This window comes from Coenobita brevimanus, chromosome 89 (assembly GCF_032717465.1).
Source record: "Coenobita brevimanus isolate Jiangsu-jjx chromosome 89, ASM3271746v2, whole genome shotgun sequence".
Taxonomy (NCBI): Eukaryota; Metazoa; Arthropoda; class Malacostraca; order Decapoda; family Coenobitidae; genus Coenobita; species Coenobita brevimanus.
The window spans coordinates 20,882,490-20,909,278 of record NC_137042.1 but is presented as its reverse complement, the minus strand read 5'-3'; the positions used below and the strand labels follow the sequence as shown (position 1 = coordinate 20,909,278).

The 26,789-nt window shown below is 41.8% G+C and overlaps 1 protein-coding gene across 3 annotated transcripts in view; it reads left to right on the top strand.

Annotated features, from left to right (window-relative positions):
* Positions 1-19,551: 19,551 nt before the first annotated feature.
* LOC145411442 (translation initiation factor eIF2B subunit delta-like) overlaps positions 19,552-26,789 on the top strand; it is a 28,934-nt gene continuing 21,696 nt past the window's right edge. The window contains exons 1-5 of one of the 3 annotated variants that reach the window (XM_080281484.1): positions 19,552-19,574; positions 23,480-24,316; positions 24,874-25,061; positions 25,208-25,387; positions 25,917-26,094. In XM_080281484.1, the coding sequence (XP_080137610.1) occupies positions 23,498-24,316; positions 24,874-25,061; positions 25,208-25,387; positions 25,917-26,094 (1,365 nt within the window). In that variant the 5' untranslated portion in view covers positions 19,552-19,574; positions 23,480-23,497. Of the gene's footprint in view, positions 19,575-19,618; positions 19,639-20,814; positions 21,130-23,479; positions 24,317-24,873; positions 25,062-25,207; positions 25,388-25,916; positions 26,095-26,789 lie in introns of those variants that run through there. The other 2 variants (XM_080281482.1, XM_080281483.1) reach the window with 2 other exon arrangements.

The window sequence follows — 26,789 nt, the reverse complement described above, 5'->3', positions numbered from 1 at the left end:
AACACATTGGAGCTAGCACGCTCGTACACAATGGCGGGAATGGGTGGACAGAGTGTTGACATGACGTCATTCAAGATGGCGGTGGGTTGTGGGCGGGCGGTGCAGGAAATTCAAAGTTCAAAATATTGTCCCAAACCCAAAATTTGTGCGCGAAAATCGATTTTTTTCAAGCGAAAGTGGAAGTTAGGGAATATTTGGTGCATGCCGCGAAAGTGGATTCTGCGAATCCTGCTGTAGCGAAAGTTGGTGCACTACTGTATTGTACTCTGTTAAATGAGCATACCGATTTCCACTGACAAGCACATTTCCATATATATAACCAGACATAACTTCAGGAATCCCCTGTACTCTGAATTGCCTAGAGTAATCTACCTTTTGCCCAGTATCCCTTGGAATCTTACAGTGCTTGCTGATGTACTCTCACATGTGTTGCCCAAATCCATAAATGTTGCAAACAACTTTCTGTTTACTTCTAATAAATTCTCTGCCATACATTAAAACTGGGACCAGTTTGGCTTACCAGAGAAAAATCCTCCATAACAGACCAGAAGCAGATCAGGATGCTTAATCCAGAATCTTCCACTGAATAATTATTTTTCATTTATTGCTTCCTCTCCACCGTAGAGGTAGAACCTGAACAGATTTTGCTAGAAGCTGCCTATTAGAATAGATTATCAGAGCCATTTCCACCAGAATTAGACTACAGGACCAGACTGTCTACATATATAAAAGAGGCACATTATTTGTTTGTCCTTCAGTCATGCCCAAACCAAGCGCCAGGGACCTCCAGACCCATATACTGTATATTCTGAACAGGGTGACAGAGGGATGGATTTAGGGGGTCAAGATCCAGATCACTGGTAGTGTTCGCCTTTTTGGCCTGGGCAACGCCAGGTACCCCTGCAGCCCAAATTTTGGCATGGAGACTCACATGACCTCCAGTTCGGACATAGGCTATTCGAGGTTGACCTCCAAGGTCATTTGAGGTCACCGATAATAGTAAACAAGTGCACACAAATTACTGTGCGTTAGTCTTCAAAAGCTGAAATAGAAAGTTCCTGGACTTCTTATAATCCCTCTTCAGAAGCATAAGAGGTACATGATCTTTTTGGAGTAGAAAGAAAGATTGAACTAGAACAAATAGGATTAGAATGTTCGCCTTTTTGGCCCGGCAACACTGTGTAATGCTGTTAGTTGCTAATGCAAGTGTTGTTGCTGCTTCTGGACTTGCCTGGATTTCAGGAAAAGATAAATCTGATCAATGGAACTAGAACCAATTGGATTTTCACTGCTGGAACTTACTGAATCCCAACTCTTAGTGTAAGTATCTGATCAGCACATCCCCTTCCCTCCCATAATACACCCTGTTTTTCTCACAGATGCCAACTTTTCTTTTCTGTACTTTATTCACTTTTTCTACCACAGTAAGCAAATACTTATGTTGTCCTCATAATCTCCCCTCTCACCCTATCCCTTATTCAGAATTACAATACCATAATACCATCATTCCACTGCTTAACCACTCTTCCTGTCATTCATGCTAATGCTAATCACACAGCTTCCAGATCCAATTTGTAACTATCTCCACTCCCTAGAACATTTCTCCACTTACATCATCCATCATTAGAGTCTTGTCTGGTCTTTTACTGCTGAACATAAGTCTGTTTCCACTCAGTCTTATGCCCACTATTCTAGCATCCTCAAACTGATATCACATAATTCCTTTCACATAGCACATTTAGCAAGTAGTTAGAATGTTCTCTCCGTCTCTCAAATAACTCACCTCTTTCCACTAACACTGTATTCGCCATTTAAGATACAGTTACACATCCTGCTGTATCACTTCTTTTCTAAAGGAAAAAATAACTGAAATTCTTAGTTTAGATTAGGCTATATGTACTTCAGTGCAGTGATGTAAAAGAGGTGTTATTAAGTTAAAAGAAACAGAAAGTAAAGTGACTCAGTAAAGAAAAGTGCTTGGCGCCATGAGGGCCTTGCTACAATGAAGACAACTAAGTATGGAGGCTACAGAAGGACTGCTTGAATGTGTGTTAGTGCCCACATAAGTGGATGGATGTGAGTCTTTGATATGGAATTATATTAAAATTTCATGGGACAGCAGTAGAAGTGGGGTAGCTGTTTATGAATAATATGTGGCTTGCATAGGTCTAATAGGATAAGAAGTACTGAAGTACAGTAAGTGAAAGATAAGAAATAAGACAGTCTCTTGATTGCAGGGTAGATGAGACTGTACTTAGATTGTATGTCATTAAGAGAGAGAATGGCCGTGAACAGACTTATGAAATCAGGCCTTGCTCTACGATGAGACTATGTCAAGTGAACACCCAGTGCATAGTTATTAATTGTACGGCAAGGTATGCATATCATTGGTTCAGTGGGAATAGGGAGGGGTCCTATGATCACAAAAAAAAAAAAAAAAAAAAAAAAAAAAAAAAAGGCTTGCCCTCAGTGCCTTCAGTAGCACCACACTATCCACCATGGGTTGCACCCTTGCCAGACACTTTTTCCATCATAAGTTTCAGTAGTTCACGCACAAAAAGTTATCACTTAATATCGCACACAGCACGATTTGTTACGCATTTGCACTGTTATTTGACGATAGCAATGATGTTTCAGTGGCCATTCACATATAAAATGGAACAAAAGGGAGACAGTCACCAGTGAATGTAATACTGGGTGACCATCTTGGCTCAAACAGCTGATAGGGGAGGCACCGTGTACACATGGGAGAGATGATTTCCATGTCACAAGTTTCAGTATTTCACACACAAAAAGTTATCACTTCACTTAATATTGTACACTGCACTATATGTATTTGCTAGGCACTTACACTGTTTTGGTGATAGCAATGATGTTTCAGTAGCCGTTCATGCACAAAATGTATCGAAAGGGAGATGATCACAGTGAGTGTTAACACTGGGCGGCCATCTTAGCTCAAACAGCTAATACAGGGAGGCACCGTGTCCACATGGGAGACAGGATTTCCAAGTCACAAGTTTTGGTATTTCACACATAAAAAAGTTACCACTTCACTTAATATTGCACACTGCAGTATTTGTTATGTATTTGCACTGTTATTTCGTGATGGCAGTGGTGTTTCAGTGGTCTTTCACACATGAAATGGAGTGAAAGGGAGACAGTCACAGCGATTGTAAACACTGCGTGGCCATCTTGACGCAAACAGCTGACTGTCGGCTTGCAGAGGAGGCCCCACATATGCACGGGATTGTCATATACAGCCACTGGAATTATCATTCTAGCTAAGTGAGTCAGTTTGCCGTTGTTATAGCAAAACTGGGTATAACTTTTAGCTTACTGTTCGAGCGATTTATGTCAGTGAACAAACACTGGCCTTTGCCCGGAGTCGGAGACATAAAAAAAATATATATATTTATAGCGAGGCTTGACTGTATATGAGATATGAGCACAGTATCTGTATCAGCGTGAGGATAGGAGGAGGCATAGAAGGCCAAATAGGTGGCTGGATAATTTGGTAAATGAATGTATTAAAAAGTAAGGTACAGTATGGAACTGAGGCTGTGCAAGAATTGAATGATAAAAGCAGAAGGATGACGTGTGAATTTACAGGCACATGATAAGGGTTTAACTTTTTTTGTTATTATCACAGGAACAGTATAAAGAATAATTAGCCTGTGTATCAACTGGTATTGCTGTATGCAAGAACAGGATTGGGGAAAAATAAATGATTAATGAGAAAGAGATTAATTATATCTTTTAATCATGTTAAACAGTGCTACTTCCTAAATTCCTGTATTTTTGTTGTTGACAGGCCGACAGATAGCTGTGTTTAAGGCTGGGGTGAGTGAGGTGAAAGAGAGTCGAAAGACCACCCTCTACATCCGTCGGGGACAAGGATGAGGAGGGGTGGTTGACAGCAGCTCATCCTACACAATCTCATTACCATGTGTCATTATTCAACCGCAGTCCAGATCAATACAACCTTTCAGTATTGTTTCCACACAGAGTAAAACCTCACTACAGCAGACTACTTGGGGCCAAAGCCATTCCAAAAAAGGCGAAATTCTGATAAAAGCAACATCCAGACTTCTCCCTACTAACCTGGAACTTTTTATGATATATTAGACATTAATCCGGATCCGCATCAGTGGTTTTTAAACTGTTTCCACTACCATTGCAGTACTGTACTGTATTACATACTCACTACAATAATCAAATGGTATAATATATACACCCACCGGAAGTTGACTTAGGGCCTACACACAGAATAGCTGTGGGAGAGTTGTCTATCTTTGTTTTGTGTTTCCACCTCTACCAAGTGAATTTTTTGGGCAAGAAGTAACTGGCAACTCCTCTGGTGTTGGCAGGAGGTAGTGAAACACTCAGCACATCAATGCTTGCCCAGAAGCAAGAGTGGAAGTATATGTTCCCGTCACTCCAAGCTTGCACCCCCCTCTTTTTTTCATATGCATTACTTTTTGCCCTGTTATTTTCCTAGAGTCAAGTTGTCATGCCTGGAAAGTACTGCTCAAGGGATGAGAGGGTCCATATCATTGCATGGAGGCAGGGTAATGTCCCTTATCAACATGATTTGTGAACGTACTGGACGCACAAAGTCAACTGTCATGAAGATTCTTGCTGCAGCGCGTGGCCTGCCACCTGATGTTGTATCAGAGCACAAGCATGGCGGTGGAAAGAAGAGGACGACTTCCAGAGGTACAGATACGCCTCTGAAGAGGGAAGTAATCAAGAATCCTCAACTGACAGCAGCAAAATTGAAGAGAATGCATCTCCAGCTGTTACAAGACATCTCAATTTGAACTATCCAACACCACTTGCAGAAGGAGCTGGGTTTGCCAAGCTGCACCGCAGCCAAGGAACCGCTTCTCACTGACCGCATGAAGAAGCAGGACATTCAGTTTGCCAAGAAGTATGCACACTGGACATCAGATGAGTGGAGAAAAGTTATGTTTTCCGATGAAAGCACATTTCAAGTGCTCCAGGTGCATTCTGCCAAGGTTCGTCGCCCTGTCTCCCATAGTCGATATGACCCTGCTTTCATGGTGCCGACTGTTAAGCACCCACAATCAGTAATGGTATGGGTGTGTTTCTCAGGTGAAATGGGAAGAGGAGGCCTCTACTTTCTTTCTAAGAACTTGATGATGAATGGTGGCCGGTACATTCAAGTTCTGAAAGATCATTTGTTAAACTTTTTTGCTATTCATGGGTGCAGCTTTTTCATGCACGATTCAGCTCCATGTCACAAGTCAAGAAAGGTGACAAAATGGTTTCAGGATAATCGGACTGATGTCCTCAACTGGCCTGGCAACAGTCTGGATTTAAATCCGATAGAAAACTGCTGGGCAAAGATAATGAAAATCGTGGCAAGAGAAGAAGACACCCAATCTGGACAACCTCAAGACTGAACTGACAAATGTTTGGTGCAAAGAAATTTCCTTAGATTACTTTAGAGATCTAAGTGATTCCATGCCAAAATGCATCCAACTGGTCCTGAAAAACAAGGGAAACATGATTTTATATTAATGAATGGCATTTCATGAACAAACATTGTGATATACTATGATTTCTGTGTTTTTGAATACCTTGTGGGGGAGGTCCTAAGTCAATTTGCAGTGGCTGTATATACTGTGTATATATATATATAATACTGTACTGTACACTGATAAAAATGTATTTTATTTAACTTATTATGGTGAACATAGCTGAAGTGGTCAGGCAGTCTGGACTGCTTCTGGCTTTATCAGAGTTTTTCCGATATATAAGAATTTAGCCCAGTAGCTCCTTGATTCCGATAATAGCAAATTCCAGTTTATTGAAGTCCATTATATTGAGGTGTTACTATACTGTATTCTTACTAAGTCTTCCACTGTTCTTTGGGGAAGGCTGAAGTTAGTCTGTAAGTAAATAATGCAAAGTACAGCACAGTGGCCCAATGTCCAACATTTCTTTCTTTAATAATGATGGCCTTTAATATGGTAGACACTTAAAATATTAAGTACAAAAAGAAGTTTGTTAAGTGTGGAACACATACAAAATTAAAATTTTTTTTTTGGGGGGAGAGGGGGGTATATTACTCCGTGAAGTCCCAGGAGAAGTGCTGCAGCCACCAAGAACATGCATTGGGTGGGAGAGATGCTGAAAACCAATGAGAACAAACTTTGGCTGGGAGAGGTGCAGCAATCAATAAAATCATTTGTTTGTGTGTGATGTCATTGAGTGTCAGTCTACCTTTGCTGTCTAGAGTAACACCCTACCATGTTGGGACAGACTGCAGGAGAGCTCCCATTAATACATGATAAAAATTTTATGACAGGGATTATCTTTAGTATGTGTGTAATTCATTTATGACACCCAGATTCTACAGAAATAACATTATGTTACTAAAGAACACCAAGTTAGACTTGTCAAAGTCGGAGGCATCCAACAGACAGGACAGTGGATCGAATCAAACCCAAAATTCATGTCCCTAAATTGTTCTGGTTAGCCAGGTTAGATTAAATTAAGTTAGGTTGGATTAGGATGAATTGGGTTAGGTTAGGTAAGGTCATATTAGGTTAGGTAAAGTCATATTAGGTTAGGTTAGTAGGAATAAACAATTAGTGACAAATTGGCTTGGAACCAAATCAGCCTGAAAGTCAGACAGGGTGGGTGGCCAATTGCTTCAGTTTGCATGTAAAACTGATGAGGTTGTGTATTTGATATCCTAAAAACTACACATGTTCACAACTTTTTAAATCTTATCACAGTCATACATTTATTTATTGAGAAAAAAATACATTTGTAAATTTTATGCATGGTGGCTGTCCTGCAGTTTCACTGCCTGTTGGACAGTACCGTGTGTGTGTGTGTGTGTGTGTGTGTGTGTGTGTGTGTGTGTGTGTGTGTGCACATACACACATGCATGTGCAATTGTGTGTGCATGTGTGCATTTTTGTGTGTGTGCTGCCTGCCCCAATATATCATGCCATACAGTAATTTCATGGTACATACTTCATTACATATGTTAATCTGCCATTTAGTATGTTTGACTGTCACTGTTCACAACATTTTAGGGATTTTTGTGCCTTGAATTAGCATCTTGTCTGATCTAAATAATTTGCCCCATAAGGTTTATTATTTTATCAGTACAGAATTAGTCCAGTATAGCGTGCTGTGTGATGTAATTACTGTACCCTACTGGGGAAAAAAAATAAATAAATCTGAGTCAAAATTCTTGACCTTTACTGGTGCATGTGAGCCTGAGTATATTAGGTATGTGACTGATGTAAAATACTTGAAACGTGTTACAAAAGATTAGTTCTCCAAACTTTGTCATGTTGTCTACCATGCTTTACTTAAGGTGCAACTTTAGTACTAGTCTCCATTATGAAATAACTACATTAGTTGAATATGCATGATGTGCTTACTCGGATCATTGTTTGTATTCAGAACTCAGAAACCCAGAAGGGTTAGCACTGGAACCTCCAATACAGTAAAGTAAATTAAGTAAAAGAATGCTCAGAGGTTTTACTAACAAAAAAGTGCAAGTTGTTGAATGAGCATGGTAAGTGTAGAGAAAATGTTAATGGTTGGGTTTGGTGTGGACTGTGGAAGAGGAATGAAGTGCCCAAGAATGTATCACTGGCAGAAATGGCTGAAGACCTTGAACAGAAAGTTGAAAAATGTGAAGGCAGCAGATGTAGGTAAAATTTATGCAGAAGTGATTAAATATATGGGAAAGAGTGCACTGAACTGTATCAGAATGTCTGAACATCAGCAAGCTGCACAAATGGAGCGGAACAATAGAAGTCCATATCCTTGTAAAGTGACTCAAGAAACACTTTCGTTATGGATGTACAGTATGCTGTAGCTATCATTAAGGTATATGGCATTATGACAAATAAGGTATGACATTTGTGAAACTATAAAAGAGTGTACCTTTGTAAAGTAACTCAAGAAATATTTCTGTTATGTGTTTACTGTATGCTGTAGCTATCAGTAAGGGGTATGGTATTATGAAAAAGAAGGTATGACATACATATCAGGAATGATAACAGCATGCTTTGTGGAGTGGCAGGAGTTGTATCAGTCAACTGAATGCAGTAAGGAAGGTGGCATAAAGAAAGCATATGAGAAAGTTATACTGTATTCTTGGTATTTACGGAATGGAAAACTAAATTATGCAACATGGTGAAGGGGAAAGACTGTAAGGCTCTGCATCATGTATGGTGTGGAGGAATATTAATATGGTGGAGCTTTTATAATGGTTGCAAAGCATATATAAGAGTAGTCAAAAATGAATAACTGAATCATTATCAACACTTGAGTAAGGTAAGAAATGCAATAAAATAAGAGTTGACAGAGAGTTAAATAAGTAATACATTATCAACATTTGAGTTGTTGCTGATCAACCCATCAGCAACAGGCAAGCAACCACTCCTGCAGGACTGTCTGGTGCAGTGAACCAATGTTCCCTTGCAGTTGACAGCACCTCACTATTGTGAGGTGTGGGGAAAAGTGTGGAGGTCTGGTTCCTGGCTAGATGCTGCATATGCATCTTTTGACCCAGTTAACAGGGCCACCACAGTAAGCTCCAATTCACCCTGTGATCTAGTTATATAGTTACCACCCAGCAGGAAGCAATTCCTAACATAATTACCCAGCATAACTGGCCGGTGTGGCACCCAGTTTGTTTTTGTAGGTAGCTGGTTATTAGACAGGGCTACTGGAGACTGCATCAGCTGGTGAGTAGAAGCACTTAGAGGAGGATTGGCTTTAGAAAGCCTTAACTATGGATGACTTTCCAGACTCATGAAATACTTAAACACTGTACAGTAATTTTACAAAATAAAGTATCATGAGATGAGCCATGGGTATATGTCAAATCTTTTAATTTACCCATACAAACCCTTATTTATTTTTGCTATCAGTCTTAAAAAGATGAGTTCCCTCTGCCATCAGGCTACAGCTCTTCCCTTATGATATTTGTGCATTTGTATTTTGTCTTGATTTTATTACTAAGTTTTACGTCTTTTCTCCATCATTTGACTTTATGTGCACCTCTTCTGAGAGCTCAGATCTGATTACCTTATTGAACATGGAATGTCCTCTCATTGAAATTAAGGTTTTGGTCAGGATACAGAAGCTTCTCTTCAGCTGCTGGATTTTTTTTTTTTTTTTTCCCATCCCCTAAGTTATAATTTGGTGCACTGTATATGATAGTCTATTTAATTTAGAGGTCACTTCAGGGAGTCTTCCAAGGTCTTTGTTTGGTCAGTCACCAGAGAATTATTAAGCAGGATCAAGAACATATAAACCTTAAGAGAACTTCTGAGGAGGAACAAGCAATCTACAATGACCAGCTTTCCTTGATGCTCTTGAAACCACGCAACTACTAAGATGATGCATACAAGAATGTCCCTCTAGTTTATTTGCTGCTCTATCAGCCAGTGGCAAACTGGCTGTATTTTGGGCTGTGCCTAGTGGGCTGGTATTCATGGGGATCAGTATCTGGTGGCATTACTGTACAGTATTGTACTGGTACTTGGAAGTGTATTTCCATATACTGTAGAATACCTTGCACTGGGCTTCTGAGCATCACAGGGCAATGTTTTTGCCGATCAACACAGGATTTTCTTTTTTTTTAACTGCACTGGTGATACAAAATTTAACTCTTGACTGCAAAACTCGACTGTTGCTCACACCAGTAGAAGGGTTAAGCAACTTTGTGTATCATTTATAAAGGCTCCAACATGCCTGCATGTGCTGGACTTGGTCACTTAATGGCGGCTGTCCACACTTCTCGATCTATGGCAGCCTCCCTATTCAGTCCCTTGTCCCTGAAGTCACACTTTATGACCTTGTCCCAGGTTTTTTTCAGTCTACCTCTTGCAGCCCCACTCCCGACATTCACATTTTGCACCTTCCATGCCCATTTGCATCCTCTCAACATGCCCAGTCCATCTCAATCTACCCCTCCTCATCACAACACCAATACATTCCAATCCATTCCTCTCAATTCTTCAATCACAGTCCTAACCCCCCAGGCTTCCCATTCAAGGATCCATCTAATCAATGTCATTTCTGTACATTTGAGCCTACGAATATTCTCTTTCTTTACTACCCAGGTCTCACTTCCATACAGCATTACACTCCTAACATGCCACATACAGTACAATGATCCCTTCACACAGAAGGAAAGCTTTCTCAGTGGTAGGAGAGATTTCAGCTCCCTGAACTTCCTCCAACAGCCCCTTACATTAGCCCCACCTCCAGCATATAACCTGTCCCGCAAATAACAAAAATCCCCCACACACTCAAGACTCTCCAGCAAGATTATTCCTTTCATGCCTGACAATCTCTACATGCTCTCTCTCTGACACACCACACACACAAAATCCACATTATTATGAAATCTATTTCTGATTCCAATGCATCTCTTATGCACCAAGATGGAGTTATTTCGCACACCCTTGTGGTAAGCCACACATGGCCACACTCTCTCTGCTTTGACAGAACTGCCACCTGCTGTAGATATCATCACTGTTGTCTTATTCACATTTACTCCCAAACCCCTGTTCCCCATTCCCTCTCTCCATTTCCTAAATCTTTCCTCCACCTCCCTTTCATTCTCTACACTCAAAACCAAGCCATCAGCATACGACATCTATGGGAGTCCATTTCTAAAGTCACATGAGAGAGTTTCAAGCACCATGACAAACAGTAAGGGGCTCAAGATTGACCCCTGATGTATGTCAACATTCACAGAAAACTCATTACTCAAATTTTCTTTAACTCTCGCCTGGGAATGAGTACCCACGTACATGGTCATAACCACTCTAACCAGACACTCCTTTATCCCAAGCTTTCTCATTGCTCATTTCACAACCTCTCTATAGACCTTGTCAAAGGCCTTCTCCAAATCAACAAAAGCAAAGTACAGCCCCATCTTCTTTCCGATACATTCTTCCTGAAGCTGTCTGATAATGAATATGGCATCAGTGGTCCCTTTGCTTGGTCTAAACACAAACTGCATCTCATCAATATTTACTTTTTCCCTTATCACAACTATTCGTAGGACTCTCTCCATTACCTTCATTATTTGATCCAAAAGTGTTATTCTTCTATAATATATTCTTTCCAGGCATCACCCTTCCCTTTATACACCTTTAAAGTCACACTCTTCAGCCAGTCATCAGGGACAACACACATACTGTATAATCAAATTTATCAAATAAGTAACCAAACTCACTCCTATCTCTCCTGTGGCCTTCAACATTTCCACAGTCAGCCCAGACACATCCACTACCTTCAACAACTGCATCCTGCATATTGTCCTGCTCAACAGCAATATCAATGGCCAAGGGCCAACCACTGGATCTTTTGACTCCAACCTTCCCTGTTCCAGTCAAACTCCTCATTCAGCACCCAGTTATAATGCTCTCTCCAGGCATCTTTAATATCCTCACTGTCCACCACTACTTTTCCTTCATCATTCTTTACACACTGCTCACCTATGATACTCCTCTTTTCCCTATTTACCTGATTTGCCACCTTAAATAACATATTCTTCCTTTCAGCATTATCTAGGTTATCCAGTAAAAGTCTCTTAGACTCTGGCTTTGCCATGTATACCTCCTGTTTAGCCCTACACTCAGCAGCCAAGTACTGTATTCCTCTGTTAAAACCCCTTGGGAGGTAGAATGCTTAGAGATCAAGCAAGTGCAGGTGTATCATCATTCTGGTATACAACAAAAATGAAAGACAGAATTCATAACTGAAAACAAATACAGTATTGTAGTGTCAAAAAATGCCAAATAAATTCAGGATGCAGAAGTCTGCCAAGATACAAAACTATATAATTCATAACGGACCACATCTGAGAGTCAAAATAGGCCAAATTAACTTCAGAATGCAGAAATCAGCAAAGCTAAGAAACTTTGTAAAAGAATAAATGAGTGCAGGGTGAACCATGTCAAAACAACTAGCTGATCAACAGCAAATTCAAATGAACAAATCAAATTAAGGATAAAGATGGTTGAGTATGATGGGCAGACATTTTTTAGAATTCCATATCTCTCTGCAGTTTTTCTTCTAGTCCTGTCCCCCTTCCCCCTCCTCTCTCTCTCCACCTTATCCCCCACATTACTTCCCATTATTTCTCCATCTCCTCCCTTGTACCACTCTAGGAATAACTGAGTGAATTGAGTGAACAATTGAGTGAAGTTATATAAAAATCTGTCCATGACTGACAGAACCATGGAAGGTAAGGTGGAGCTTCTTGGTTCCCTACTGATGGAACTGGTAGGTGACTAATAATCGCCACTTTACCTTCCCCTCCCTCCCTCCCATTCTCTCTCTCTCGCTCTCTTTCTCTTTCTCTCTCTCTCTCCCTCCCTCCCTCCCTCCCTCTCTCTCTCTCTCTCTCTTTCTCTCTCTCTCATTTCTCTTCTTCCCCATTAACAATCCATACAGCTTTACCCTCACTCATTTACCCCCCCTCTCACTTCCCTCCCTCCCTCCTCATTCACTTTATCTAGCAATAAGACTCCTCACAACACTCAAACCATATCCACCAGCTCCCCCACCAATCAGTATCCACTTCCTCTTCCTCCACCAACACTTACTGTATTTCCACTCATTTTACCTCCACTTAGCTCTTTCCTTCCCCCACACGTTTCATCACTAACTCACTCAGTCCCCACACACATACCACCACTCACACTCACTCACCAAGGTACTCACTCCCCACTGACTACTCATGCACTCACTCTTTCTCACTCACTCTCCACTGTCTCAGTCAGTCCCTCCCTCCCTCAGCCCTTCACTCCCCACTAACTCACTCTCACTCATACACTCACTCTTTTCTTACTCACTCACTCCTACTTAATCACACTCCCCACTCACTCACTAACTCACCTGCTACTCACTCATTTATTCAGATTCCGATTCACGAACTCACTTCTCAACCGTTCAGTCACAGTCACTCACTTTACATCTACAGTACTCTCTCCCCACTCACTTTGCATCCACTCTCCCAACTCACTCATTCACTAACTCATTCCCCTCATTCATTCATTCCCAAGTCACTCTCTAGTTCATTCACTCACCCCCTTGCTCGCTCATTTACTCATTCGCTTGGTCGCGCTTCACGCATACACATATTTAGTTAATAGTTCCCTTCCCACTCTCTCAATCACTCATTCCAGCCCGTCACTCACTCCCTCAGTTTTATTCACTTGCTCACTCACTGACTCACATTCATTCACTCAGACTTCAACCACTCACATTCAGTTACGCACTTTGCACTCACCTCACAGACACTTTCACTCACTCACGCACTCCTTCCCCGCTCCAGTTTACTCTCGTTCCACATTCAAAGTCTTGCACTGTTATAAAGTGTGGACCAACCTGACTTAATGATCGGTGTAAGAACCCCATAAATGGAGCACGGTAGTCGGCTATTGCAACACTTAGTGCAGTGATACTCTGTTTTTAGGGTAGCTCAGTCTACACTGACCGGCAAGCCAAATGATTTCCTGTAAACCAGGAAAGCATTTACAACACTGGGTGGTAACCTTATAACCAACGAACCAAAGGCTAAGCCTGCAAAACAGTTCCTTCCAAGAAAAAACAAAAACAGTACAAAAGAGCGAAAATCAAGATCCATTCATTTTGAGATGCCTGGGCACACTGCGTTTGAAAGACTGGAGATCATAGGAAGTACGAAATACAGACAGAGGGAGACAGTTCCAGAGTTGACCTGTTGCATAAATAATGGACTGGGAGTAATGGTTGACTCTTGCATTAGAGAGCTGGACAGAAAAGGGATGACAGTTTGTCGCTAGACGGGTGCTATGCACCCATCGTAGAGGCGAGGGGATGCAGACAGTTCAGAGGAGCAGTGACCACTGAAACAGCAATAGAAAAGAGATAAAGAGGCATCAGTGCGGCGAAGAGACTGAGGTTGAAGGGAGCCAGTAAGAGAAGGAGAGTTGATGAGACGAAAAGCCTTTGACTCCACTCTATTGAGAGGAGCTGTATGTAGGGAGCCTCCCCACACATGAGAGTTGTACTATAAACAGGGGTGAATAAAACCCGTGTATAAAGTCAACAACTGAGCAGGGGTAAAGAAGGCACGGAGTTGGCTTAGCACACCAAATCTCTTGGAAGCAGATTTTACAAGAGATGCAATATGATCTTTCCAAGATAAGTCCCGAGTGAATGAAACCCCAAGCATGTTCAAGGATGATACAGGATTGAGCTGAATATTATTAAACATTAGTGGGTGGGCCTACTCCTGTGGAAGATTTTGACGGGTTGATAGAGGTAAAAATTGAGTCACTGATGCATTAAAAACAAGATTACTTTTACCCCAGTCAAAGATACGAGCCAAGTCAGACATTAGGTGTGCCATAGCCTCATCCCTTGTTTGTTGAAGTAACTGCTGAGATGGACGTTGTGGAAACCGAATGGTAAGGTGAAGGATGGAATCATCAGCGTAGAGTGGACAGGGTTAGATGTACAGCTTAGAAGATCATTGATGAATAAAAGGAAGAGAGTTGGTGATGGGACACAGCCCTGAGGAACATCACTGTTGACAGATCTAGGAGAAGAACGATGGCCATCTACAACAGCAGCTATAGAATGACCAGAAAGGAATTAAGCTATAGAAGAAGGCACAGATAGAAGGATAAAAATCGTAAGTGGGCAGTTTGGAAATTAAAACATTATGCCAGACTCTATCGAAAGCCTTTGAGACGTCAAGTGCAATGGCAAAGCTTTCGCCAAAGTCCCGAAAGGAGGATGCCCAGGAGTCTGAAAGGTAGGTGAGAAGATCGCCAGTGGAGCGTCCCTGACGGAACCCATACTGATGATCAGAAAGAAGATTGTGATAGGAAAGATGCTTTAAATTTTTCTGTTAAGAATGGACTCAAAAACTTTTGAGACACTGTATGTTAAAGCAATTGGACAATAGTTAGAGGGTTGAGAATGGTCACCCTTCTTTGAGACTGGCAGAATGAGGGCAAACTTCCAGCAAGAGGGAAAGGTACAAGTTGAAAGACAAAGGCGAAAGAGTTTACCCAGGCAGAGTGTAAGCACAGAAGCACATTTCTTGAGGACAACAGGAGGGACTCCATATGCCTTGTTAGTACTGAGGCCTGTGATGACAGAAAATACACCACCTGAAAAAATGTCAGCCATGAGGAAGTCAGAGGGGGTAAGTGATGGAGGAACAGCACTGGAATCGTCTAAGCTGGAATTGGAGGAGAAAGTCTGAGCGAAGAGATCTGCTTTATCAGTAGAAGAAATAGCTACAGAGCCATCATAGTAGAAAAGAGGAGGGAAGGATGATGAGGTAAAGTTGTTAGAAGGGTTTTTGGCAAGGTGCTAGAAGGAGCGGGAAGAATTCGAGTTGGAAAGTTGAGAGCATTAAGGACGAATGCAATTATTTTTAGCGGAGCGAAGAAAAGACAGCGTGATTCCGGGCAGAAACATAAAAAAGATGTGATTCAGGGGTGAGTTGGCTCCGGTACCTTTCATAAGCCCTCTCCTTGTTGTGGACAGCATTAGAACAAGCGTGATTAAACCAAAGCTTTCTTGCATTAGGGAGGAGCGCGGTAGCTTGGTGGTAGGGTGTTGGGCTCGTAATCGTGAGGTTGCAAGTTCGCGCCCCGCCCGGTGGCTGCCGTGTTGGGAGGGGTAGCGCTCTCCTGTAACCCTAGCAGGGCTATATGATCTGATGAGGTCTAGCTCGGGGATTAATCCCTTCTTTCTTGCATTAGTCAAAGGATATGAGAAAGGAATTTATGCTTCCATGCCCGAAAGAATAACCTTCGTAATGAGCAAGGCACACTCTGAAGGCTCCCGGTCATGGAAGCAATAACCATTCTAGGGAAAATCATAGAAGTACTGCCTGGGGACCTCCCAGTCCGCAGCTCCAAAGTGTCACAGACGATATTTCTTTGGAGGGTCCACATGCGGTACCAGAGCGACAGGACAGATTAAGGTAATAAGGTTATGATCGGAGGAACCCAACAGAGAGAAAAGATTAACAGTGTAAGCAGAAGGATTAGTTGTAAGGAAGAGGTCAAGTTGTATGCGGCCTTCATGGATTTGGAGAAAGCATATGACAGGGTGGGTAGACAAGGATTGTGGAAAGTATTAAGAATATATGGAGTAGATGGGAAGTTGCTGAAGGCCGTGAATAGTATGTATAAGGGTGCTAAGGCTGCAGTGCATGTTGATAGTGAACTGAGTGAATTTTTCTATTTGAGGGTTGGATTGAAACAATGATGTGCCATGTCTCCATGGTTGCTCAATCTGCATATGGATGGGGTTATAAAAAGAGATACAAGGTAGGGGAGTGGATGTTGGAGTGGCCCTAGTGAGAGAGGGAAGTGTTTGGAAACTCCCTGTACTGTTGTTTGCAGATGACAAAGGGGAGCTGCAAGCTTGGTGGATGAGTTTGGGAGAGTGTGTAAGAAATGGAATCTAAAGGTGAATGTACGGAAGAATAAAGTTATGGTCTTTGAGAGAAGTGAAGTCAGTGAATGTACAGTGAGGTTGGATGAAGAGGAAATGGAAAATGTGAGTGTGTTTAAGCACTTGGGTAGTGTAATGAGTAAAGATGGAAGTATAGAGGGTGAAGTGAGCATGGAAGTGGAAAAGCTACTACATGACAGCATTGTGATACCAACTCTAACGTATGGAAGTGAAGCTTGGACCTTGTTGGAGGGACAGAAGACAAGAGAGAGAGCAGTGGAAATGAGTTATTTGAGAGGAGCTTGTGGAGTCACACGGAGATAGACTGACAAATGAGGAAGTGAAGGAGCATTGTGGTGTGGATGTGGATATGATAGGAAGCGTTAGGAGAAACACACTGAGGTGGTTTGGACACGTGGAGAGGATGGAGAGCGCGAGACTGACAAGGAGAGAGTATGTGAGTGAGGTGGAGGGAAGGAGAGGGAGGGGGAGGCCAAGGATGGGATGGAGGGATGAAGTAGAGAGGTATATGAGAGGGGGGTGTGAGCTGGGAGCAGGGCAATGAAATAGAGGGGAACAGGGCGACATGGAGGCGATTTGTTTGTGGCCACCCCTTACGGGATTAAAGCATCTGGCAATGGACAGATAGAAAGACAAATGCACTAGGTAAAGAACAAGTCACCAACAGTGCTTGCAACAGGATTTTTTTTTTTTCATTGCTGATACTGACAGGCAACCAGTAGCAAACTGGAAATGAATTGAAACACTATTTATTGTTGTAAAAGGTACAGACTGCTAATACAACAAAAGAAGGTGGTGGGTCTTGCCACACACCTCTTCAGCCAATACCGTTAAGTACAGGTAGTACCTGGACATTTGTGGGTGTGTGGGTGTGGCCACACCAGTTTTTTGGGTGTAGCCACATACCCATTGAAAAAAAAAAATTACACTCCATGTTATGAAATACAGGGATGTTGTATGATGTATTACATACAGGAGTAAAGGGTAGTACTAGGGCACTAAAGAAATTTTGTGAACAAACCAGTACCAGCTCTGACCGAAAGTGATGACATTTTTTTTTTTTTTTTTTTTGTCAGCAGGTTAGTGAGTGATGGCCGACCCACAACACCCTCCACCATCATCACACCTACTACACTCTCCCTCCGCTAAACTGTATCTTCGTTGTCACTGAACTTCAGCGCCTCCTACAGAAGGTGCTGTGCTGCCTAACCTAACCTTGTCTAACATACCCTTACTTCATGAAATGCGCGCTCCAGCCGTCAGACCTTCCACCCCACTACGGAGCCGCAGTCCCATCCCCATCCCAGGAGGACACCACAGTGGGCCAGGCGAGCGCGATGCCGGCTCAGCACGAGACGGGCTCAGGTGCGCCCTGACCTTGTGTCCTTCTTCCCCTCAACCTCCCCAAGCACGACGTTGCAGGGATGCGAGACTATTTCTCGGCCGGACCAGCCCTTCTCAGGATCGGGGTGGGACTGCTCCAGAATCAGTCCCAGGCAGCACCGCGGTAATGGCCACAGGACGTACCGTGGGGGAACGGCCACTGTACGTCCCTCAGCTGTTTACCCCTGCAGCACCGCGACGACGGCCACTGTACGCGTCGGGGAAGGAACGGCCATTGTACGTCCTTCTGCTGCAGCCACATCTGGAGCCCGCCACTGTACGCACAGCGACAGGCAAAGGCAGGAGGAGTGGAACTGCGACGACGGCCACTGTACGCGTCGGGGAGGGAACGGCCACTGTACGTCCCTCATCCACCTCCTCCTCCTCCTACGGGAGTAGCACCGCCACAGGACATACCGGGAAGGAACGGCCACTGTACGTCCCTCAGCTACTTCCCGTCGGGTAGGCAGACCCGTGGCGACGGCCACTATATGCGCCGGGGAGGGAATGGCCACTGTACGCCCTACATCTGCCTCTTCCTCCTTCGGGAGCAGCACTGCGGCGACGGCCACTGTACGCGCTGGGGAAGGAACGGCCACTGTACGTCCTTCTGCTGCTAGCCCATGGGCCTGCGAACCATGACAACAGCCACTGTACGTGTCGAGGAAGGGACGGCCACTCTACGCCCTTCGTCCACAGTCCCGAGGGTTCTCCCGGAGGAGAAGGGAACGAGAAGTCGGTCTAAAACCATCCAGCATAACACTTTACCTAACCTAACCTAACCAACGGTAGCTTCACCTGCCAGACCGAAATAAATAAATAAATAAATAAATCAGTACTGCTTTTAACTACGCCCTGTCCGCTATCGAACTCGGTGGAAATAACGCGTCACGGTCAGGGAAGCAAAATACGGAATAAAAACAAGAGGAAATCAGGAAAACAAAGTAACCAAGAAGTAATCTTTAATAAATAAATAAATAAATAAATAAATATATATATATACATATATATATATATATATATTATATATATATATATATATATATATATATATATATATATATATATATATATATATATATATATATATATATATTGCCAGACACCACAATCCCTTAAGGGGTGGCCATTTGACTTTGAGTTAGTTGTTTTACGGGGAGGGGCACTAACCCTCCACCAACCCACTTGTTGACACGTAAGGAGCACGTATGGTTTGGTTATATGGTTACCACCCAGCGTTGTAAATGGTTTCTTGGCTTACAAGAAACCATTTGGCTTGTCACTCAATGTAAAGCCACCTGTAAAGGAAAGAAAAGCAATAAGAAGTGACAGGAAAGATGCGAGAAATAGGAAGAGAGGAGGACAGGCACAGAAAAAGAATGATAAAGGCTAAGGAAGAAGTAGGCAGCACTTGATATATATATATATATATATATATATATATATATATATATATATATATATATATATATATATATATATATATATATATATATATAACAATATGTACTGGTGATGTCTTTCTGCTGCTTAAACTATACCACACATTTACCCACACGTCCATGCTGAAAAGAATATATTTAATAAATGACTGATAATACGTGAATACCAAGTGAAAGTTTATAAATAACCCCGCAAGCTCTTTAGTAAACAAATGACTGTTTTCTCTTCACGTTGATGCAGAGGTGGGCTGATGTAATTTTCGTAATGATAAAGCGGGTGCCCTAGTGTTGTGAATCATATATTATGGTAGTGGTGAAAGTGTTCGCATATGTATATTAATATTCGTTACCGGTACTGTATATTATTTGTGGGGGACAAGTGAACGTCTCATCAGGTTGGAATAAATTACCGTAAAAAATTTTAAGGGCCATTGTTCAGTAAAACTAAACATTGTACTGTTATTTACCGTATTTTTTTAATGTGAACCTATAAGACAAAATCTGATGATTAAGAAGTATGATAATGCAAATAAAAATAGTTGCTAAGTGTACAACAGCTGACTGAATATGGGTCATCTGTTGATATTAAAAGACAATGGTTAAAATGTCACAGAATATGTATATATTTTTTTATGTATCTATAGCCAGCAGCCATACTCCCGTAAGGGGTGACCATGTGTCTTTGAGTTTGTTGTATGGGGAGGGACACTAACCCTCCACCAACCCATTTATTGGCAGGGTTGGGTTGGTTATGTGGTATGGTTACCACTGAATGTTGTAAATGGTTTCCTAGCTTGCAGGAAACCATTAGGTTTGTGATGCGAGTGCCAGTTTTTGGTAATATGCTTCAGCATCAGAGGGTTGGTGCCGCTTCCTGTAAAACAACAAACTCAGGGACAAGCAGCCACCCCTTCAGGACTGTGGCAGCTGGCAATAGGTAGATTGATAGACCAGCATCATCACCAGAAATATTCAAACATTGTCAAGCATGTAACATTTGTGTTTTTGGAGAAAATGTAGTAGTTCCCCTTATGCATAATTTACATATTGGTGGTAGCCTAGGTCAAATTTTACACATTGCCCTCATCCAATTTTCGACTTTTCGTTAACATTTTCTAGTAGAATTGGTCATTCTAAGAATCTTTTCTTCTATGACATTTCTCTCGCAAAGTAATAATAAACGAGTTACACGCGATTTACTTCCGCCAATCACAATCACAGATAGGTGGTATTATTTCGTACTTACACCCAACTCACAACAAAAGTGGCTAACTCACCTTATACTTTACGCAATTCTAAGCATTTTTTCTTCTATGACACTTCCAACTTAAATCAACCGTTGATGAGCTATGCAATTTATTACACTTATTATTTTGAACGGGAAAGAGATTTTCCCTGCCATGGTCGGACAGCTGTGTGTTCGTTGGTGCGTGTTATGTGTGTGGGTGGATAAAGCGCATGCTTGGCACATGAATCAGCCAATCACAAACTAGAATTTCAAATGCCCCACGCTTGGGCCCTCAAGATTTGAGAGTCAGTTTGTCTCCAACCATGGACTGGGAAGCCTGCAAAATTTATTACTTCACTGCTACTTCACAGTTCTACCAGCAAGAAGATAAAGCTGTAGCCTTTGTGCGATCGCATGATATTTTACCATCAACAGGAACATAGTACCCAAATCAAGGCAAAAGTCTCATTTTACGTGAGGATCAGAAAGTGTTGCACTGTCGCCCATCACCAGTTGCCTTACAGCTACAGACGACTCTTCAGATGCAGACGAGGAACTGTAAACTGTTAGGTAAATGCATTATTTCTTATTGACACCCAGTTAGGTTAGGTTAGATGAGGTTTGGTTCATGTCATGGGGGGTCTGGGGGGTGAAGCCCCCCAATTAGGAAACACGAACTCCCTAAGAAGCTTAAAATTATTTTCTTCCAAAGGATTTTAGTGTTTTTCGTATGATTTTGATAACAGTTCCAGTAGGAAATCACTCGCTTTTCTGTGTTTCCCCCACCTAAAACCCCGGTTTCCCACAGGTCCCCCAGTATTCCTGGGGGGAGGGGGAAGAACCGCAAAAAATTACGTTTCACGTGATAACAGGCATTCAACTGGAGTGTTTTCTGTTGTTTTTGGTGTGATTTTTGTTGATTTGGACCGGTCCTTTCCACCGGAAGTCACTAATGGCGTTCAACAAAAACTAGCGACTTGCAATAGAAACGAAGGTCAAAATCGATCGAATCACACCAAAAACAACAGGAAGCACTCAGGTTGGATGAAAAAATCGGGTGAGGGCAACGTGTAAAAATTGACCGGTAGCCTAAGTGGTGGCAACCATCATCCACTTACTTGATGTAGTGACATCTACTTCTTCCTTCACCATTATAATTCTTTTTCTATGTCTACCCTCCTCTCTTACTATATCTCCCAACTTTTCTGCCTCTTTTTATTACCGGTACTATTCTTTCATTTTAAATTGGCTTTATATTGAGTGACAGCCATATGGTTTCCTGTAAGCTAGGAAGCCATTTACAGTGCTGGGTGGTAACTATATAACCAGCCTATATGTGTTTCCTGTTTGTCAACAAGTGGGTTGGTGGAGGGTTGGTGCCCCTCCCCCTAAAGCAAAATCAACTCCAGTAACTCAAAGACAAACAGCCACCCATAATGGGATTAAGACGTCAGGCTGTAGACAGAAAGACTTTTATAAACTATAGCCTAATTATCAGTAATAGCTTTTTAGGGGTTGCAGAAGTGTGTAGTTTTAAAGCTGCAAACTCTACAACCTCAGTAATTTTCACACAGATCACAGCAAATGGCTGCCTGCATTGTTGGACTTTCAGGGTTATTCCTTTCAAAGGTCAATCGAGTGTCTGATTTACAAAGTTCCCCCTATGCAGAAAGTTCTCCATTCTAGTGTGCATGTATAAGACCATTTGCACATGCACAGTAGCTGTTGTCAGCACATATGTATGTACTGTATATTAAAGTTCCCTTATAGGAATTCTGATGAGGCGTTGCTGATCCAAAGGCGGAAAGTGCCACATCAGCTCAAACCTGTTTTTTCGCACCTACTGCACCCCCAAACTCTGTAGCTACTGTAATTTAACTCTGTGAAGTTTCTTTCCGCTTTTTGACACTAGCAATAAGGTCTATAATCCGTAGAAAAAAATGTACCAGTACTACTCATGACCGTGTCAGCAGTCAGGTGATTGCCAGGAAGTTTTTGCTCGTCCACAAGTGGAATATCCACACGGCAGTAACGACAACCAAGCCATAACCATGATAACACTAATACTTATAACAATATTAACAATTTTAACCATGAGACACTTCCTATGGCATCCTTACTAAGATAAGGTATGTTATTTATAAAATCTAATAAAGTCCACCCCTTTAGATTAAAGAAAATCTATGGTACCCAAAAGCCTCACGCACTCAAGTGCTCACCCGCGATGGCACTTTCCTCCTAAACACTGTTTAGCCTTTTTTCCCATTTTTTTGTTAATCAAACAACTTACCATTACTTTATTATTGAAGGAACATGATAGTATACTGGTTTGAATGAGAAAATGGCTACAAATTGCTTACAAAGTCTGGCAGTCTTCACTAGCAAGAGTTAGCCTATTCTTATTATTACATATTTCTATCTGTCTATCTATTGCCAGACGCTTTAATCCCTTATACGGAGTGGCCACAAACAAATCACCTCCAAGTCGCCCTGTCCCCCGCCATTTCACTGCCCTGCTCCCAACTCACACCCCCCTCCCTCATATACCTCTCCACCCCATCCCTCCATCTCATCCTTGGCCTCCCCCTCCCTCTTCCCCCCTCCACCTCACTCACATACACTCTCTTTGTCAGACTTTCACCCTCCATCCTCTCCACATGGCCAAACCACCTGAGTGTGTTCCTCATAACGCTTCCTATCACATCCTATCACATGTATACAGTAGTACTGGACAGAATTTAATGTCTGAAAGAAACTGTAGTAGGGTTCATGTCTACATTAAAGTAGAAGACTAATGTAGTTAAATTCATAAATGCACCTCTATCACTGACAGGATTAAATGTTAAGCTTCTTTACGATAATCTCGTTAACATGACCGAAGTAACTTTTGGACAAAATTTTTTTTCTTCCTCCATCCTAGGTACAGCAGCAGATTATCATGGCCCAAGAAAAGAAAAAGTTAGACAGTCTTTGTAAGCTTCTTGATTCAATTATAATAGAACATAGTGGCAAAGAAGCTTCTAGGAAGGACATAAAAAAATGTCCACCAACACAAAGTGTACCCAAAACTCCTACCAAAAAGACTCCTGCAGCTCCAACCCCTGCCAATACCATGGCTGAAGCTAAGGAAGACAAGAGCAGAGAGGAGATTGAGCTAGAGAGAAAAGCTAGAAAGGAAGCAAAAAAGGCCAGGAAAAAGGGTGGAGAGAGAGGAAACACTGAAGAAAAAGGAGAGACAAAGAAGGAAAATACCAAGTCAAACAAGACTATGAAAGAAGATGCTAAAGCATTGCCAGCAGGTGATCAGGAGAAAAAGGAGGGAAACAAACAAAAATCAACACCAGTGAAACAGCAGCAGCAGCAGCCACCAGCACAACCACCAGCAACCAGTAGTGGAAGCACTACTTCTGGGAAGTCAAAAGCAGATTTAAAAAGGGAAAGACGAGAAAAGCAAGAAGCCCAGAGACAAGCTAAAGAAGAAGCAAAAGCCCAACAGCAGGAAGAGACGCAACAGCAGCAGAAGAAGAAAGCAGAAATGCTAACAAATTTGAAAAATAATGTGATGGAGAAGAAGAAGAAGACTGCGGGTGAGGGAGTGAAGTCAGGGAAGGAGAAAAGAAGTAGCGATAAAAGGACTGGACAGCGGAGAATACCCCTACTGGGTCATCTTACACCCCCTGTGTCTCACGCCCCACAACACCCAGTGAACAGTGACACCATCCATCCTGCTATCCGCTCTCTTGGAATTAAGATGAAGGTCAGTGGTCTCAATTGTTATTACTGTATCTTGTAAATAAGGAGAAAGATGTTCAGATACTGTACTGTATCACTATGCACACACAGATGATAACTCTTAAAGCTATTAAATTCCTACACTTTAATTATACAGTACAGTACTCGTAATATTTAAATGCAAGTTTTCATACATGTGCTCTAATTCACTCACCTTAACTTGGCAGAGATTTTTGTCCTTTTGCAACCTGCTTCTTGTAGATGAATGGCAGAATATGACTACTACAGCATTGCATCCTTTCCATAACACTTTCGTGACTAGTGCCATATTCCTGTGTTAATCTCTTGTAACCCTGTATCAAGATGGAGAGATGGCAGTTTTACATCTAATTAAAGTGAACATGGTATAGTCTATAACAGGGACTTTCCTTTTTCATTCATGTCAGTTTAGAGATCAAAGCCATGTTCTAGATCTCATCTTTTATGAACATATGGTACTAACTTGGGTTAGGTTGTTTATGATGATTTATATTATAACAGTGGTTACATTAATATTCAGTATTCTGCTGTATCCAATTCCAGGATCGAATTATTGATGGTTCAACAGCAAGAGTGGTTTCAACCTTGGCAGCTCTCAAAAGACTCATTAATGACTATCGAACTCCAGAGTCATGTGATTTATCTCGTGATCTAGCAGAGAAACTGACACCTAATGTTGCCTTTCTCAATGCTTGCCGTCCCCAGGCTGTTGCCATGGACAATGCCATAAGGTGGGAAGAGAATGCGTTGTATGTCTTAAGGTGATGAGAATGAATTATATGCTATCTTATATTCAGTTTCAGTCCTGGAAAACAGTGGTTCGTACAATTTTTTTTTTTTCCACATGCTTTTATATGCTGAACTGATTTGCCCTCAGGTTTTTAAAGCACAAGGTGAACAGTATTGATCCCAGTATGCCAGAAGGACAAGCGAAAGCTGAGCTGCGAACAGCCATTGATCAGTATGTGAGGGAGAATATTAGCTTGGCCAGCAGTACCATTGCATCCCACGCCACAGCTCTCACTCAGCCGGATGACGTCATACTCACCTTCGGATAGTTAGTCACCCTCAAATATTAAACATTACCAGTTTTAGCAAACTAGTTTGCCCAGGTACATCAATAGTTACAAAAATCATGTACAGTTTCATCAAGTAAAAATCAGGAGGTTTGTGTATTACTGATTAGAAGTTTGTTTAACTAGTATAAGTGAATGTTAATGTACTGTATAAGGACTGCATTGCACTTCAAATTTTGGACAGGCTTGTAATCTGCTTAAAAAACACTTGAAAGAAGGGGTGAAGGCTATGCCTTATTTCCAGTGATTCATCATGAGATTACTCTAGGTTTTTCTGTTCGTATAAAATACTTGCTGAGAAACAGGCAGGTCTTCCAGCCTTAAATGATCTGGCCTACAGTAGCCTAGCCTTGGACCCCCTATGCCCTAGAAGGTGTAATGCTGGAGTACCAGTTTCACTCAGTTTATAGAATCAGTTGTATGGAAAAAGTTCTAACATATTGAAATTGAAATATGTTACCGATATATAGCAAATGCTTACGTTATCATGTAAGTTTTGTTGTATTGCAGCTCAGCTCTGGTGTGCAAGGTGGTGGAGGCAGCTCGTGAGAGTGACAACAGAGTGAGTGTAGTGGTGGCCGACTCCCCTCACCCTTCGTCTGGCTTGGCCATGGTGCAGCAGCTGGCAGCCCGTGGAGTCACCACCTATTACCGCCTCATCACAGACATCACTAATATTATTGACAAGGTTAGAATATCTCATGTCAGTTTATACAAACATACAGGTATGATTGTGGAGATGTACTGTAGTTATGCTCACAGTTTCTAGCAGTCATGTTTAAAACCCATGATGAAGGTAATTTTTTTTTTTTTTTTTCATTACTGTATGGACTCTAACATGGCATGCAGGCTAACCACCTCTAATGTTCACAACTATGTTTTATAAAGGACTGTCAAAAACTTGGGGACTGTGTATGCATAGCACTTTCAGGTCAAAGAATAGGGACAGTAATCATTTTGGACACTAAGTCACTTCCTTAAATGTCAAAGGGGTTAGGATAGTTGGGTTGTGGTGTAGCAAAAAGGAAAAGATGAAAGTAGGATAAAGCTATCAACAATATCCTGTGAAATACATCATATATCCATTCACTCAAAATTAAATTTTTCCAATTTCCAGCTTCATCCCTTAGTTTATATAATTCACACTGCTGCATTCTGTTACTTTCTTTACTTTCAGGGGCAATGCCATTCTGTCATCTGCCAAGATAAAAGAAAGGGAAGGGGGGCATTGCAACCCTTGTCATGGACTTTCCTTATATCTTACATCAGTTTAATATATCTTTCATCAGCTGTTGTAAAACTATCAGTATGGTTTTAACTTCACCTGTTATCATGTCCAAAAGCTGCAATACAAACCATGGAAAATGACTGTGCCAGTGATCT